Here is a 15779-nt window from a genome sequence, read left to right as displayed (position 1 = left end):
TTATATCAAGCATGTGCATGCTTGATATAAAAAGAGTACCTCTTACAATTTGAAAGATATGGCTTATATTCAAATTTTCTAAAGGTATAGGTCAAAGGTCAATGTTAACTTCACCAGGTCAAAGACTTTGGTGTCAATGGAAAGGTCTTGCCACAAAGAATACACTGCAGACCAAATATCTCTTTTGGTTTAGAAGATATGACCAAGGTTAATTTTTTTTGCCACAAACAAAACTATATGCCCTAAAATTGGCATAAAAACCCAACAAACATGTATTTATTGTCGCATATGAAAGCAATGTAAATTTCAAAAGAAATATGAGTCTCAGAAAGGATTCAGTGACCGTAAATATATAGGTTCTTGAGATGGCAATTTATTAAATACCACACCCTAGTTTCATTATTTCTTATTATAAATACCTGGAGGAAAGAAAGGCTATTCATTAGATCAAATTTGAATACTTTAAAACAAAGATGCTTTTTTGACAAGTTTGGTTGAAATTGGCCAAGTGGTTCTTCAGAGGAACTAAAAAATGTGATTAGTTTACAGATAGACGACAGTCACAATCACAATGGTCAAACTTTGATCAGAAAAGCTCATCTACACTTTCAGCTCAGGTGAGCTTAATATATTTGCAAGGATGTTAAACAACAAACCACAAATGATCAAAGTCTCCATACCTTCAATACAGAAGTCGACAGCCCTCACCCAGTCTTCGTGTCCTTGCAAAGAAATCACCTTCTTGTAAAACTAAATAAATAAGAAAGCTATTTAACTAATAAATCATATTTGCAGTTTGTGCATGCATATATCGACATTTTCAATGCTTATGCCTTAGTTTGATATCTTTACAAATTGTAATAGTATGTCTATTTTCAACAGCTCTGGACTGCGTTCTGACAGAAATGAAAGTAAAATGTAAAATTAATATATGAAATAATTTTCATTTTTGATGAACTGTAACATTTTATGCTGACATACTTTTCACTAACACATTTCATGAGGTATGCTGGCATGAAGCAATACCATTCACACCCTTGTGTATTTTCAAAAAAAATAATCATTTCTTAGATATACACTGGTCACTAGTGATCTGTTTTCCAGCTTTTTTAAAACTCATTTTTGACTTCATACCTGGTGTAACTTTTGATCATCTTGTAAACTGTATAAATGAATCTTATGATCATCACATCCACAGGCCATTAAAGGAACTAAAAATAATAATAAAAAAGAGGTCCATGAGCCTTATCAATAGTCACATGAGTATTACACAAACATCTAGGAAGTACTACCTTTCAATTTTCACAGGAGCCCCATGCTAACTACAAAAAATTCCTGTAAAGAACTCCTGTGTGGAAGATTGCATCATTGGAACCCATGGATGTTCTCTCCGTTAAACTGCATTCAATTAACGGAGAAAAAACCCGTGGGTTCCGACGATGGGAAGATTGTAACTCTCCCTCTGAATTTCCCACTTCATCAAATTCTCAATAGAGGGTGCAGCATTCACAGTTACAAGTAGCCACTGTTTCGTAAATACGTATTATTCAATCTCTTTGTAGTTATCATATTCCTGTAAAAGTATTTATTTACGCTGGGGTTAAGTACGCATTTTTCGGAGTCCAACATTATGCGTGGAAAAAAATATGCGGTAACTAAATACAAAATATATTATACTGTATCAAATGTTGATAACTATACACCAAGAGGGAAATTTACGCGCTTATTACGTCACCGAGTAGTTAGTGTAAATTCCCCCCACGTGTAAATAACAGTACTGTACATGTATCAGTTGTGTTTACAAGTCAAAATTGAAACTAGAGATTGAAAAACAAATGTCTCCCCAAATTGGAAGTGCTCCAAATGAAACCACCTCCCCTTAATGTACTGCATGATATGGAGGATGAGCAGGAACATAGCCATTATGAACTCTGATAAGCCACATATGAGAAGTGTTCACAATCTATTTTACACCCTCCAACCCTCAGATCCACTATAACTTGAAGGATAACAATTGGATCCTCCTGTCCCTACAATATGCACATCTGCAAATGGCATTCAAGTATTGAACAAAATGTCAAGTCTATTGGATAAGCCATATAGGAGGAGAAGCGTTCACAAACTATTTTAACATCCTCCACTCCACTTACATCCACTATAACATTTAGAAAATTAATTGGATCCTCCTATCCTACTAATATGCACATCTACAAATGGCAATAAAGCATTGTACAAAGTTTCAAATCTATCAGATACATGTAAGCCATATAGGGGGAGAAGTGTTCACAACCTATTTTACACCCTCCACCCCTCTTAGATCCACTACGATTTTTAGGAAAATAATTGGATCCTCCCATCCCACCAATATGCACATCTACAAATGGCAATGAAGCATTGTACAAAGTTTCAAATCTATCAGATAAGCCATATTGGAGGAGAAGCATTCACAAGATTTTGTAACAGACAGATGGACGGATGGACAGAAAGATCTCCCTGAAAGAGGGAAGACATGATAATACTGACAATTATATGATAAAGTTCTGAAACACTTTTGATAAACCCATTCATTTAAAAGGTTTACATGAAGAAGTCAAATAATCCGAAAGAGATGTAAAGAAATCCACTCCTTTAACTAATCAAATTTTTATACTTACTATCTGTGTTTGGCAAGCACACCATAGAGAGGTCAAGAACAAAGCCTGTACCAAAGTTAATTATCTGCAATGGCGCAAAATCTGTTGGAAAAGACAAAATATCATATTATTTCATCTGTCATATTACTCATAGATCAGTAACAATGTCTGAGTGGATAGATCTGTAACAGTGTCTGAGTGGATAGATCTGTAACAGTGTCTGAGTGGATAGACCAGTAACAGTGTCTGAGTGGATAGACCAGTAACAATGACTGAGTGGATATATCAGTAACAGTGTCTGAGTGGATAGTTCAGTAACAGTGTCTGAGTGGATAGACCAGTAACAGTGTCTGAGTGGATAGACCAGTAACAGTGTCTGAGTGGATAGATCAGTAACAGTAACTGCGTGGATAGATCAGTAACAGTGACTGAGTGGATATATCAGTAACAGTGGATAGATCAGTAACAGTGTCTGAGTGGATATTCAGTAACAGTGTCTGAGTGGATAGTTCAGTAACAGTGTTTGAGTGGATAGACCAGTAACAGTGTCTGAGTGGATAGACCAGTAACAGTGTCTGAGTGGATAGATCAGTAACAGTGACTGCGTGGATAGATCAGTAACAGTGACTGAGTGGATATATCAGTAACAGTGGATAGACCAATAACAGTGTCTGAGTGGATAGACCAGTAACAATGACTGAGTGGATAGATCAGCAACAGTGTCTGAGTGGATAGACCAGTAACAGTGTCTGAGTGGATAGACCAGTAACAGTGTCTGAGTGGATAGACCAGTAACAGTGTCTGAGTGGATAGATCAGTAACAGTGACTGCGTGGATATATTAGTAACAGTGACTGAGTGGATAGATCAGTAACAGTGTCTGAGTGGATAGATCAGTAACAGTGTCTGAGTGGATATTCAGTAACAGTGACTGCATGGATAGATCAGTAACAGTGACTGAGTGGATAGATCAGTAACAGTGACTGAGTGGATAGATCAGTAACAATGACTGAGTGGATAGACCAGTAACAGTGTCTGAGTGGATATTCAGTAACAGTGTCTGAGTGGATAGATCAGTAACAGTGACTGCGTGGATAGATCAGTAACAGTGTCTGAGTGGATAGATCAGTAACAGTGTCTGAGTGGATAGATCAGTAACAGTGACTGAGTGGATAGATCAGTAACAGTGTCTGAGTGGATAGATCAGTAACAGTGACTGAGTGGATAGACCAGTAACAGTGTCTGAGTGGATAGATCAGTAACAGTGTCTGAGTGGATAGATCAGTAACAGTGTCTGAGTGGATAGATCAGTAACAGTGTCTGAGTGGATAGACCAGTAACAGTGTCTGAGTGGATAGATCAGTAACAGTGACTTAGTGGATAGACCAGTAACAGTGTCTGAGTGGATAGACCAGTAACAGTGTCTGAGTGGATAGATCAATAACAGTGTCTGAGTGGATAGATCAGTAACAGTGTCTGAGTGGATAGATCAGTAACAGTGTCTGAGTGGATAGACCAGTAACAGTGTCTGAGTGGATAGACCAGTAACAGTGTCTGAGTGGATAGATCAGTAACAGTGACTTAGTGGATAGACCAGTAACAGTGTCTGAGTGGATAGACCAGTAACAGTGTCTGAGTGGATAGACCAGTAACAGTGTCTGAGTGGATAGATCAGTAACAGTGTCTGAGTGGATAGATCAGTAACAGTGTCTGAGTGGATAGACCAGTAACATTAACTGAGTGGATAGATCAGTAACAGTGACTGCGTGGATAGATCAGTAACAGTGTCTGAGTGGATAGGTACTTTTGATGATAAATCAAATTAAAACCACTCATTATGACAAGCAATTTTTATAAAATATCACTTTTCTTTCATAGAGTAAGGAGACACTTTTTTAAACCAGTATTCCACAATCTACATTTAAAAAAACAAAGCCTCATTAAGTCATTATAGGTAAAAAAAAAAATTTAAACAAATTTGTAGAATTAATTTACTGATAGAAATTTCATGACTCAAAACAAGTACCTGTAACTACATGTATGTATTTTACATGACAGTGTGTGCTCTACTTTTACTCCTGTCTGTACATATAATTTTTATTATCATTTCAATGTATTATAAGATGCAGTAATACATAGTAAACATATAGATTTACAAAGAATCTTAAACCTAACCATTTGTTCCAGAATCCCTCCATATCGCCAGCTGGGAGTCTGTGGATCCTGTGACTATATAAGTCACATTTTGATTGGATACTTCAATACCATTCACTGTTGTGATTGGTCCAGAGTGGAAATCAAGTACTGCTACAGCTTTGTACTGCAAACACAAGACAAGACATTCATCTGATTATCACATGACAAGAACAAGAGGTCCATGAGATGTAACATTTATCTGATTATCACATGAAAAAAACCACTTAAAATCAGGAGAGATGTTTTTATTCTATTGCAGGTTGTTTTAGTCCTATTAAAACAAGAGGTACTGTGAGCAATGCTCACTAAGAATACCTCCCGCTTACCCCAATCTCCCAAAGGGTGTTGGAAATATATAGGTAAAACTTCAGTATTATGATCCAAAAGGTATCTAGGAACACAGCATCTCCATGCGATGAAAAAAGCCGTTAAAGAATTTAAATGGAAACCATATTGCTACTTTGATGTCCATTGCACGTGACCTTTGACCTTTTGACCCCAAAATCGATAGGGAACATCTTCATCCCATGGGTAGTCCATATGTATGATATGGTGACTGTAGGTGGAAAGGATAAAGCTTTAGAGCCCAGAAACCATATTGCTACTTCGATGTCCAGTGCGCTTGACCTTTGACCTTTTGACCCCAAAATCAATAGGGAACATCTTCATCCCATGGGTAGTCCATATCTATGATATGGTGACGGTAGGTGGAAAGGATAATGCTTTAGAGCCTGGAAACCATTGCGTCTACAGACGGACGGACGGACAGACAGACAACCCGATTCCAGTATACCCCCCCCCCCCCCCCACACACACACACACAACTTGTTGCGGGGGGTATAAAAATCACTATATAGAGATTTCATTATCTGTTTGTGATGTGCCAAAAATCGTACTCATACTCAAAAGATAAGGTTATACAACTTCTATAAAAATCATTCTCATAATCAAATGGAGAACATAATCAAGATTTTTCGAGTATGCTTGAAGCTTGCTCAGAGTTATACTTAAAACAAACATTGCAGAGTTTGAGTATGAGTAGTTTTATAACCTCCAAGCCTGCAGTGTGTGATATCACCAGATCTACACATTGATAGTGTGATGAGTGTTTATTTCAAACTCAGAGAACTGAATCCCTATATGCTAGACAATCATGTATGTAAGCATTTGTTTTCAGAAATTCTAACCCAGAAAGTAGGGGTTGTTTACAATCCATAGGACGAAAAGGACCTCTTGGACCAGTTGAAATGAAACTAAATGTAATTTAGTAAGGGCTATTCCAGAAATAAATACATGGGGGGTCGGGAGGCACCTTTTGTATTAATCCGAGATTCCTCTGACTCTTACCCCCGCTTTTATATTTGACATGTGCGGGGGAGAGTCAGAGCGGACTCCATATTGAAAAGTGGAAACTCAGCGACACCAGCTGGTGTCGCTGCTTTACCTACCTCTTACAACTTTATTTCGCGGATCTATCTTCCAAGACGTGAGAATTCAGTTATCGGAAGATAAATCTATAAATAAATCATGATTAATACGATGCTATCACCGTTTAAACGGCCCTAACACCGACAAATGGAGCATCACTTGAATTAGGTCGCCGCCTCGCCATTTGATTTCTTTGCGCATGACGTCAGCACATATAAACACAAAATTTCATCGTTTAAACGGCGATAGCATTGTATTAATCATGATGTATTTGTAGAATAATCTTCCGATAACTGAATCCTCGCGTCTTGGAAGATAGATCCGCGAAATAAAGTTGTAAGAGGTAGGTAAAGCAGCGACACCAGTTGGTGTCGCTGAATTCCCACTTTTCAATATGGAGTCCGCTCTGACTCTCCCCCGCACATGTCAAATATAAAAGCGGGGGTAAGAGTCAGAGGAATCTCGGATTACTTTTGTATATACCAAGCACCCATAAAAAAAAATAAAAAATTACCCCATGACCCATCAAATTAATAAACACATTTTACAATGACCCATCTAATAAAAAAAAAAAACTAACCAGACCCACCACAAAAATATTTTTAAAAATGAAAACGGTACAAATCTCGCGACATTTTCGGGACAAACATTCTAGTCAATGACGCGGTAATGCCTGTGCGACATTGTATCACAGTAGTTCTGAAGAAACGATGTCACAACAACAATCAAAGGCATCTATGGCGGGAATGTTGGAAAGATTGGGAGTCCAAACGATGCTATTATCATGAAATGGGTATGGATATGTTTTTCCACGAATCGTTCATCTTCTAATGTAATCTCAGCGAGATTCGTCGAGGCTGGATATTTGGACTGACGCCTCTTCCGAATCTCAGACCAGTGCCACATAAAGTGATTCGGGAAATCTTGCCTGAACTTCAGCCGCTTGTTACGATTAAAATGGGTTAAATTGAATTTCTTGTCCGCTTCAACTTTTCGCCTTAGATATCCTATTAACTCCCTATCACAATGAAACATGCATTTCTTACCTTTACAAGGTGCAAATCCCACAGTAATTCAAGTTGGCTATTTTCGAAGCCATTGCGAACGGCCACCATTTCATATTTTACCTTCTCAACACTGAAGAGTTCCGATAGTTTAGGACGCCTTCAAATAGATTGATTAAATATTACACAGTTTTCTTTTTATTACTTTTAATTTTTATGCTTAAATGCTTTGTACAAAGTAATTGTCAACCAGTAAGTTCTGTATTTTCATTCATAGTACAAATTGTCATGAAGTAGTATATCGGAACTCTCCAGTGTTGAGAAGGTAAAATATGAAATGGTGGCCGTTTGCAATGGCTTCGAAAATAGCCAACTTGAATTACTGTGGGATTTACACCTTGTAAAGGTAAGAAATGCATGTTTCATTGTGATAGGGAGTTAATAGGATGTCTAAGGCGAAAAGTTGAAGCGGACAAGAAGTTTAATTTAACCCATTTTAATCACAACAAGCGGCCGAAGTTCAGGCAAGATTTCCCGAATCACTTTATGTGACACTGGTCTGAGATTCGGAAGAGGCGTCAGTCCAAATATTCAGCCTCGACGAATCTCGCTGAGATTACTTCTAATGGAGCCCGCGCCGGGAGGCCTCTATATCACCACCACACCGACTGATAAATATAACGCATCGGTACCCTTGTATAAATCAACTAAGGTTTGCTTATTTTTATTAGAAAACGGAATACCTATTGGTTTCAAAATATTCCCAAAATCGATGCACTGTAAACTGTAATAATCTACAGAACAGAGTTCGCCGCCATCACGTCCAAAGGGACCCTACTAAACGCGCCTCTAAATTGAAGAGTGTCGTAATGGAAAGTTATGCGCTGAAAAGAGCGACAACTCGAATAGTTCTATGTTATTTCCGATTTCGAAAGCAGCATTTCGAAAGCAAGTTTTCAATTTTCCCTCCGACGTTTTGTAACCAACATGACAAGAGCGACAATAAAAATATTCTGAAAACTCAACACCCACGTGGCACAAAATAAAACAATAGAAACTACCCACTACCCATAATAAATATTTTTTTAACAGTCCAACCACGGACCAATTAAAATATGAAAAAATACGACCACCCATACAAAAAAATATCGTTTGCCGCCCGACCCCCCCCCCCCCCCCCCCCCCATTTGATCATTTCTGGAACAGCCCTAACCAGTATTGATCACATTCATAAAAACACGTACATTACGAAAGTGATGTAGAAAATTTGTAAAATGTGTTTAAAGCTGACATGAATCCTTAAATATGTCAGGTTTCATCCTGTTCACCATATCTACTATCTGAGATAACCTGTTTTGCCATACCACCATATACTCCAAATGTGATTGTTACACCCCTGTGATTTTGAAGTTTGCACTGACCAGTGCATGATACCAATAAGGAATGAAAAACACATTATTAGAATCATATATCAAAATGCCATGCTCAAAATCACAAGACACATCTGTTACATTACTTATTAATAAAACATCATAAAAATTTGGGATAAACTAGATGAAAATGTGAGGAATTCTTTTTTTCATTAAATGCTTTCAAATGCATGTGAGTATTTGTAGTAAACATGTCATGAATACGTAATAAACACTGAGAAATTATTTACCAGTTATCTATTAAAAGAATGGAATAAGCTAACAGCATAAATTTTTTATCATTATCAGTCACTTCATACAAAATGCTGAGGCATAAAAAAAAGTTGATACACATACATGTAGCATATATGTTGATATTTTCCAGATGAGTGTCTAAATTAACTTTTAGCATGCAGGTTTGATTTCTAATACATACATGTAAATACATTCTACAGTGAGGAAGCAGTTTGTATGCATGATATTTTTATATGGATATGTTCATTCAGATGTTGATTTTGTGTCAAACAATCAAAAGAAATGGAACCAACATGATATTGGAACTATACTTCCAAATGTAGCAACTGAAATACCCAAAGTAACCATGAAATGACGACACAAGACCGATAATGACATTTTCAATAAATAAAGTTTGGTGTCAAAATTTCGAATGAATTGTACAAACTCTGGAATCAGGAACAAAGATGGTCCCTGCCAAACATTTGTAAGAATCTTGAATTAAACTACACAACAATTGTCCATATCTGACCTCATAATCACCATCCTTCTTCCACACAATGGCCGTCTTATCCACAGACCCTGACACAAACCGTTCATCAGATGTCTCCACTGTAAAGAAAGCAATCAAGTTAGACATCACTTAATGGGCAGAAACCTAAAGTAAGCTAAGACCATATGGCTCATTTAAATGAATGTCATCAAATACCATGTGTTAAGTACCAAATGCCATCTGGCTTACTAAATAAACTTCTAAACAAAAGGCTCCTGGGCCACAGCACTCACCTGAGCCATCTTGATTATACAGAGAACTTACTAATAATGTAACAGCCAACCATTAGATGTGTACTGCATGTTTCAGGAAGCTTGCACATTAATTTTCAAATTGTAATAATGATCATATCACTGTTGAAATATTTCATAACATTGTTGATATCTCTATTGTATTACTATAGTCTAGGGCATTAAAACCCAGCTTCAGACATACTGAATTATCAGTCACAGTTTCAACACATCAAATGTAATAAACTTATGAAATTACATTTAATTATCTAATGAAAAATATTAATCAACAATTGATCCATTTATAATAAAAAGACTTAATTTATCTTTATTTTTGCAAGAAATGTACAAAAATAGGAAAATGGACAGTTCAAATCACAATTGACAAGTATTGACTATTTGGGAGGTATTGACCGGGGCGGTTTTAACCGCCCAACCCTGTATAAGTTTACACTTTCTTTGTTCAGAGGTTCTGAGATGATTTCATTTATACACCGTGACCCTATTTTCACTTTTCCTTGATCATCTGTCTGACATCAGTCAATGCACAATGACCAATAGGCATGGATACTGACCAATAGATATGGACACTGACCATTAGGCATGGATAGCAATAGGTCATCTGAGTGACTCATTGACTCTCAAAAAGATCAAACACTTAAAAATTGTACATTCAGTTGTAAAGTGTTCGAATAAATAACCTGGCCCCGTCGTCATAAAACATACTTAGGTCTGAGAATGTTCTCATCTCCCCCATTCTCGGACTCAGTGGCTGTATACTTACAATTTGAGTTTTGAATCCATTTGACACAATTCACACGGTCTTTGTGCTTCACACAAGTGTGGACTACAGCACCATGTCCATCTGAATAGCCCTTAAAAGAGATTTAAAAGAACAGTCAACAACACTCCCTTGTGTATCATACACCAAATTTCAGCTTCCATTTAATCATGTACTTTTAATGGTGAAAAAAAATATCTAGAAAACAAAATTAGAGAAATTCATTCAACCAAGAAACTAAGTCTTACAATTTTTGTCAGAATAGGTCAACCATGACGAAAGTGAAAATTAATTTGTATAGATATATTGATACATAACCACACCTCAAATTTCAGAACATAGGGGAAAAAAGTCCAAAAAATGTATTTGGCACCAAGTCCAAAATACCTAATGATAAAAATCACTCAAGTATGACGAAACTTAAACATGATCTATATATAAACATACAGTACTTAGTAAACTAAATTTCAGCTTCCTAACTTTAAGCATGATTTTAAATTAGTGTGGAAACCAAGCTGACAGACTAACTGACAACTAGGAAAAGAAAGGCAAACAGATGGACAGACAGACAACATTTTCAGTGTCGGCGTTTAGCAAATTTACAAACATAGAAGACATGGTACAATCGTGTTAATCGAGGAGTGATTATATATGATTAAGAAAATTATTTACATATAAATTATGTTTATGGATTTTATGTAACATCTCAGAACGATGTGAACTTGGGTACACGAGATTCAAAATGGAGAAATACATGCCCTCGTGGTTGCATTCAAATCTACGCCAAAATTTTCAAGTTTGAAAGGATAATGGTTTAATTTTTCATCAGTGTTCTATATTTTCCTTTTAAACATGTATATATGTGTTATCTATAGGGAGAGATACCATATATAGCCTTCGGGACACAAGCAGGGTTGGCAAAAAAGTGGTCAATATGAGTATTGACCGGGCCGGTGGTCAATACTGGTTAAAACTGGTCAATACTGGTTGATTGAAAATTGTTTGGTCATTATAGTCTGTGTTGTTGGTTATTTTAAATGTTTCAGTGGCCATTATGGTAAATACTGTAATTCATAACATGCACTATCAGTTTATGATATACTTGCAAGTCATAATATTAAATAAATAATGTAAATAACTCTGTTAAATTGGGGAAGATGTAAAAGTTTATTGTAAAAATTAAAAACTGTTTCGTAGCCGTATTTGGCACTGACAACAGCATTGCAAGTCTTTACATCTTGCTGTGGTCTTGTTGTTGTCCTCAACAATATCATAAAAATTCCAAATAGGATCTCTAGGCTTCATGATTGTGTCTCTTGGCAGGTCAGGAAGTGAATGTGAGAGGAAAATTGTGGTATTTCCTAAACTATGCATACATGCCAACTTTCCCGATTTAGGCGGGATCTTCCCGATTTTACCCTCCGGTCCCGCTTTCCCGATCGGGAAAGCAAAATTACCCTAAAATCCCGATTTGAAATTTTTTCCGACCAAAATTTCCGATTTCACGATTGAAAACGAGTTTGAAAGCGGGATAATCGTGAAATCTCGTGACCAGAATTGGAAATCCCGCGTCATTTCTGAACTGGCCAATCAGAAATCGGGACAATAGTCAGCCATTGCTGTTTACCTGTGTCGCATGGTGTCGGGTTGGTCTGCCTGTGTCGGGGTGTTTATTGGACAGTACGAAGCATGTTTTGATAGTAATTAATCGGGAAGACGGATTTCAAATTGACCTATCCTTTACACAAACGTGAATGACAACGATGCTAGTGTCACCACCAAACAATCGGACATTCCGCCTCTCGCTGACAGCATCCAAAATTTGCAATAAGGTACGTCAAGTATATATTTTTTCCAACTATAATAATATAGGCTATCCAAATCTATCCGTCTATAGCGATGTATTATATAGTCTATATAGTGTAGTATTCATTAAATATACTTTGTGATGCGCAATTCGCACAAGTCTGTACTGAATTTTTTATTTAGCAAGTAGCCTTAATTTACAAGTAAAACGGAATATTTTGATGTGGTTTTTTTTTCCTGGTAATTATTTCAGAAATCATGGGTGCAAAGGTTTTGTTCGCAAACTTCATAGCAGGGCAGATCACTCCTTTTTTGGTTGCAATGCAGATTATTCCACCAGTCTCTGCAAGCCCATGTTTACAGACAAGCAAGATCGCCTTTGCAGTCGTACCTAAATGCATGTGCTTTAATTTAAATTTTGATATATAGACCGGCCAATGTTTATTGTATGGTGTAAAAGGATGCAACCTTAAATATTATTTGATATTATGTATGTGACTTGTTGGAGAAGATTTTTTGCTGAATAGATGATTTTAATAAAATATTAATGTATATCTTTCAAAGTTTTTTTTATATAGTTAATGGTCAAACACATTTGATGTTGTGTTAATATATGATACATTAACAATGATTTGATTGATATTTTATTTGAAAGGACAAATATTTATTTTCTTGCTAAAATGTCGTGAATTTTGAGCTTTGAAAAAAGGTCGTCGCGCGCAAAATCCCCCATTGGGATTTTTAAAAGTTGGCATGTATGACTATGTTTTGTTGAAGCTATGATGGGGGAAGTATTTTCTATTTCTGTTCAAATTCTTTAGTTTATCAAGAACTACCTATTGTTTCAAATCTTCATTTAACTGTTAAATAAACATTTGAGGGGGTGTGTTGGTGATGTTTTCATAACAATAACATGTACACTGGTCCTCTCTGGTCCCAGAGTATGCTAATTAACACCTGTCAACTCTGTTTCCTGTGCTCAGGTACATCTCCTGCTCTGTACATTGCAACACATTGTTTATCTACAGCATCTGTCACCCAATTCATATTAAATCACTGTGTTTATTTAATGTCCAGCTACCTGTTATTCTTAATCTGTTCAGGTACATGTATAAGCAGATCCTATTGTCTAGTTATGCTATATGTGACCCTCTTTTATAGTTCTGAAGATATGATCACAGTTTCAGCAAACCAAATATATTAAACTTATGAAATTACATCTAATTACATACATGCCAACTTTCCCGATTTGTGCGGGATTCTCCCGATTTGAAGGAACTGAAAAGGCAAATCCCGATATCCCGATCGGGATTGCAAAAATACCCCGAAATCCCGATTTTCTAAAAATATCTCCCATTTTACGACAACAATCCCCCATTTCCAACCGGAATTTGAAATCCTGCGTCATTTCTGAACTGGCCAATCAGAAATCGGGACATAGTTAGCCATTGCTGTTTACCTGTGTCGCAATGGTGTAATTTACCTGGTCTGCCTGTGTCAGGGTGCTTATTGGACAGTGCGAAGCATGATTTGATAGTAATTAATCGGGAAGACGGATTTCAAATTAACATATCCTTTACACAAACGTGAATGACAACGATTGATAGTGTCACCACCAAACAATCGGACATTCCAGCGATTTTTGCCTCTCGCTGACAGCATCCAAAATTTGGAATAAGGTACGTCAAATATATATTTTTTCCAATTATAATAATATAGGCTATTTAAATCTGTCCGTCTATAGCGATGTATTATATATTCTATATAGTGTAGTATTCAATAAATAGAATTTGTGATGCGTAATTCGCACGTCTGTACTGAATTTTATATTTAGCAAGTAGCCTTAATTTACAAGTAAAATCGTATATATTGATGTGTTTTTTCAGATGTCATGGGTGCAAAGGTTTTGTTCGCAAACTTCATAGCAGGGCAGATCACTCCTTTTCTGGTTGCAATGCAGATTATTCCACCAGACTCTGCAAGCCCATGTTTACAGACAAGCAAGATCGCCTTTGTAGTCGTACCTAAATGCATGTGCTTTATTTTAAATTTTTATATATAGACCAGCCAATGTTTATTGTACGGTGTAAAAGGATGCAACTTTAAGTATGTATGTAACTTGTTGCTGGAGATGATTTTTTGCTGAATAGATGATTTTAATAAAATATTTATGTATATCTTTCAAAGTTGTTTTTTTTTTTTTTTATAGTTAATGGTCAAACACACCTGATGTTGTGTTAATATATGATACATTTACAATGATTTGATTGATATTTTATTTGAAAAGACAAATATTTATTTTCATGGTAAAATGTCGTGAATTTTGAGCTTTGAAAAAAGTCGTCGCGCGCAAAATCCCCCATGGGAATTTTTAAAAGTTGGCATGTATGTAATATCTAATGAAAATTATTGATAACCAATTGATCCATATATTATAATGAAAAGATTTAATTTATCTTTGCAAAAAATGTACAGAAATAGGAAAATGGACAGTTTAAATCTCAATTGACCAGTATTGACCACTTAGGGAGTATTGACCGGGACGGTTAAAACCGGGGGCGGTTTTAACCGACCAACCCTGGACACAAGAGGGCTTTGCCCACTACTAATGCCAATACTTTTTGCTTCGCTCTCAAACACGGTCACGCCTTAAGACATATTACTACCTATATTCATGTTACTTATTTTGAAAAAGCCCAAGAAGTCCTATGTCATGAATCTTTTCAATGAAATCTGCTGCTAATTCAATTTCCCCTAAATCGTTTTTCCTACATAAATCAGACATTGTAATCATATGTCATGGGACAATATCTGGATTTAACAGGTTGGGAGCACTTCCCCTATAGCGAAATCTTCTCGCTAAAACGTGATTATCCCTCTTTAACGAAAAAGAAAACATTACCATAAACTGGTGTATTGATTGAAAATAAAGACAAAGTCCGTGCAATGCTGAATAAGTGCGACACACACTCAACATGATGTGAATTGTCTCTATATTAAATTGACAACACAGTCAAGAAATTTCATATCAACGTTGTTACATAAGAAAGAAGGAGGCTGAATCCAATTCACATCGTGAGTGGGTTTTTTTGTTTTGATTCATATATTTGCAGAAGTATGACATTTTAGCACTTTTTATCCTTTTCACGTGAAACACGAAAAATTGCACTCCTCGGGTGTTTTTCTTGGATGTATGGGATAATTTTAACCGCGCTGAAGAAGGATAATCGCGTTTTCATGAGAATATCTCGCTTTAGGGGAAGTGTTCCTAACCTGCTTAAACAACGACTGCATGTGCGACACGGAGATGCCTGATAACGTGTTTTTCTTACTTCTGGTTGATAAATTGCCACAGCGTGACAAGCCCCATAACAAATTATTCCTGAAGATGACCAATCAACACAATGTGGGGTTCTGTTACACCCGCAGCTCGAGTATACTGGCTCCACATCGATCATACTGCACACAGCACAGACGAAAATGTGATGCAACTCTACACCGGATAC

At 36.5% G+C, this 15779-nt stretch overlaps 1 protein-coding gene and 1 long non-coding RNA gene across 2 annotated transcripts in view; one reads left to right on the top strand and one right to left on the bottom strand.

Moving 5' to 3' along the window:
• The window catches only part of LOC125665505 (elongator complex protein 2-like), a 39394-nt gene extending 23615 nt beyond the window's left edge, over window positions 1-15779 (bottom strand). Inside the window, exons 1-7 of the mRNA XM_048898153.2 lie at window positions 15606-15779; window positions 10471-10561; window positions 9436-9515; window positions 4808-4952; window positions 2655-2735; window positions 1135-1211; window positions 681-750 (exon numbers count right to left, since the gene is read on the bottom strand). Of these exons, the coding sequence (XP_048754110.2) occupies window positions 681-750; window positions 1135-1211; window positions 2655-2735; window positions 4808-4952; window positions 9436-9515; window positions 10471-10561; window positions 15606-15731 (670 nt within the window). The 5' untranslated portion in view covers window positions 15732-15779. The remainder of the gene's footprint in view (window positions 1-680; window positions 751-1134; window positions 1212-2654; window positions 2736-4807; window positions 4953-9435; window positions 9516-10470; window positions 10562-15605) is intronic.
• On the top strand, window positions 11843-12827 carry LOC130051035 (uncharacterized). Its single transcript, XR_008799438.1, has 2 exons — window positions 11843-12299; window positions 12527-12827. It is a non-coding gene; the product is annotated as an uncharacterized LOC130051035 (long non-coding RNA).

This window comes from Ostrea edulis, chromosome 10 (assembly GCF_947568905.1).
Source record: "Ostrea edulis chromosome 10, xbOstEdul1.1, whole genome shotgun sequence".
NCBI classification, from domain to species: Eukaryota; Metazoa; Mollusca; class Bivalvia; order Ostreida; family Ostreidae; genus Ostrea; species Ostrea edulis.
This window is presented reverse-complemented; position numbering and strand designations above follow the sequence as displayed.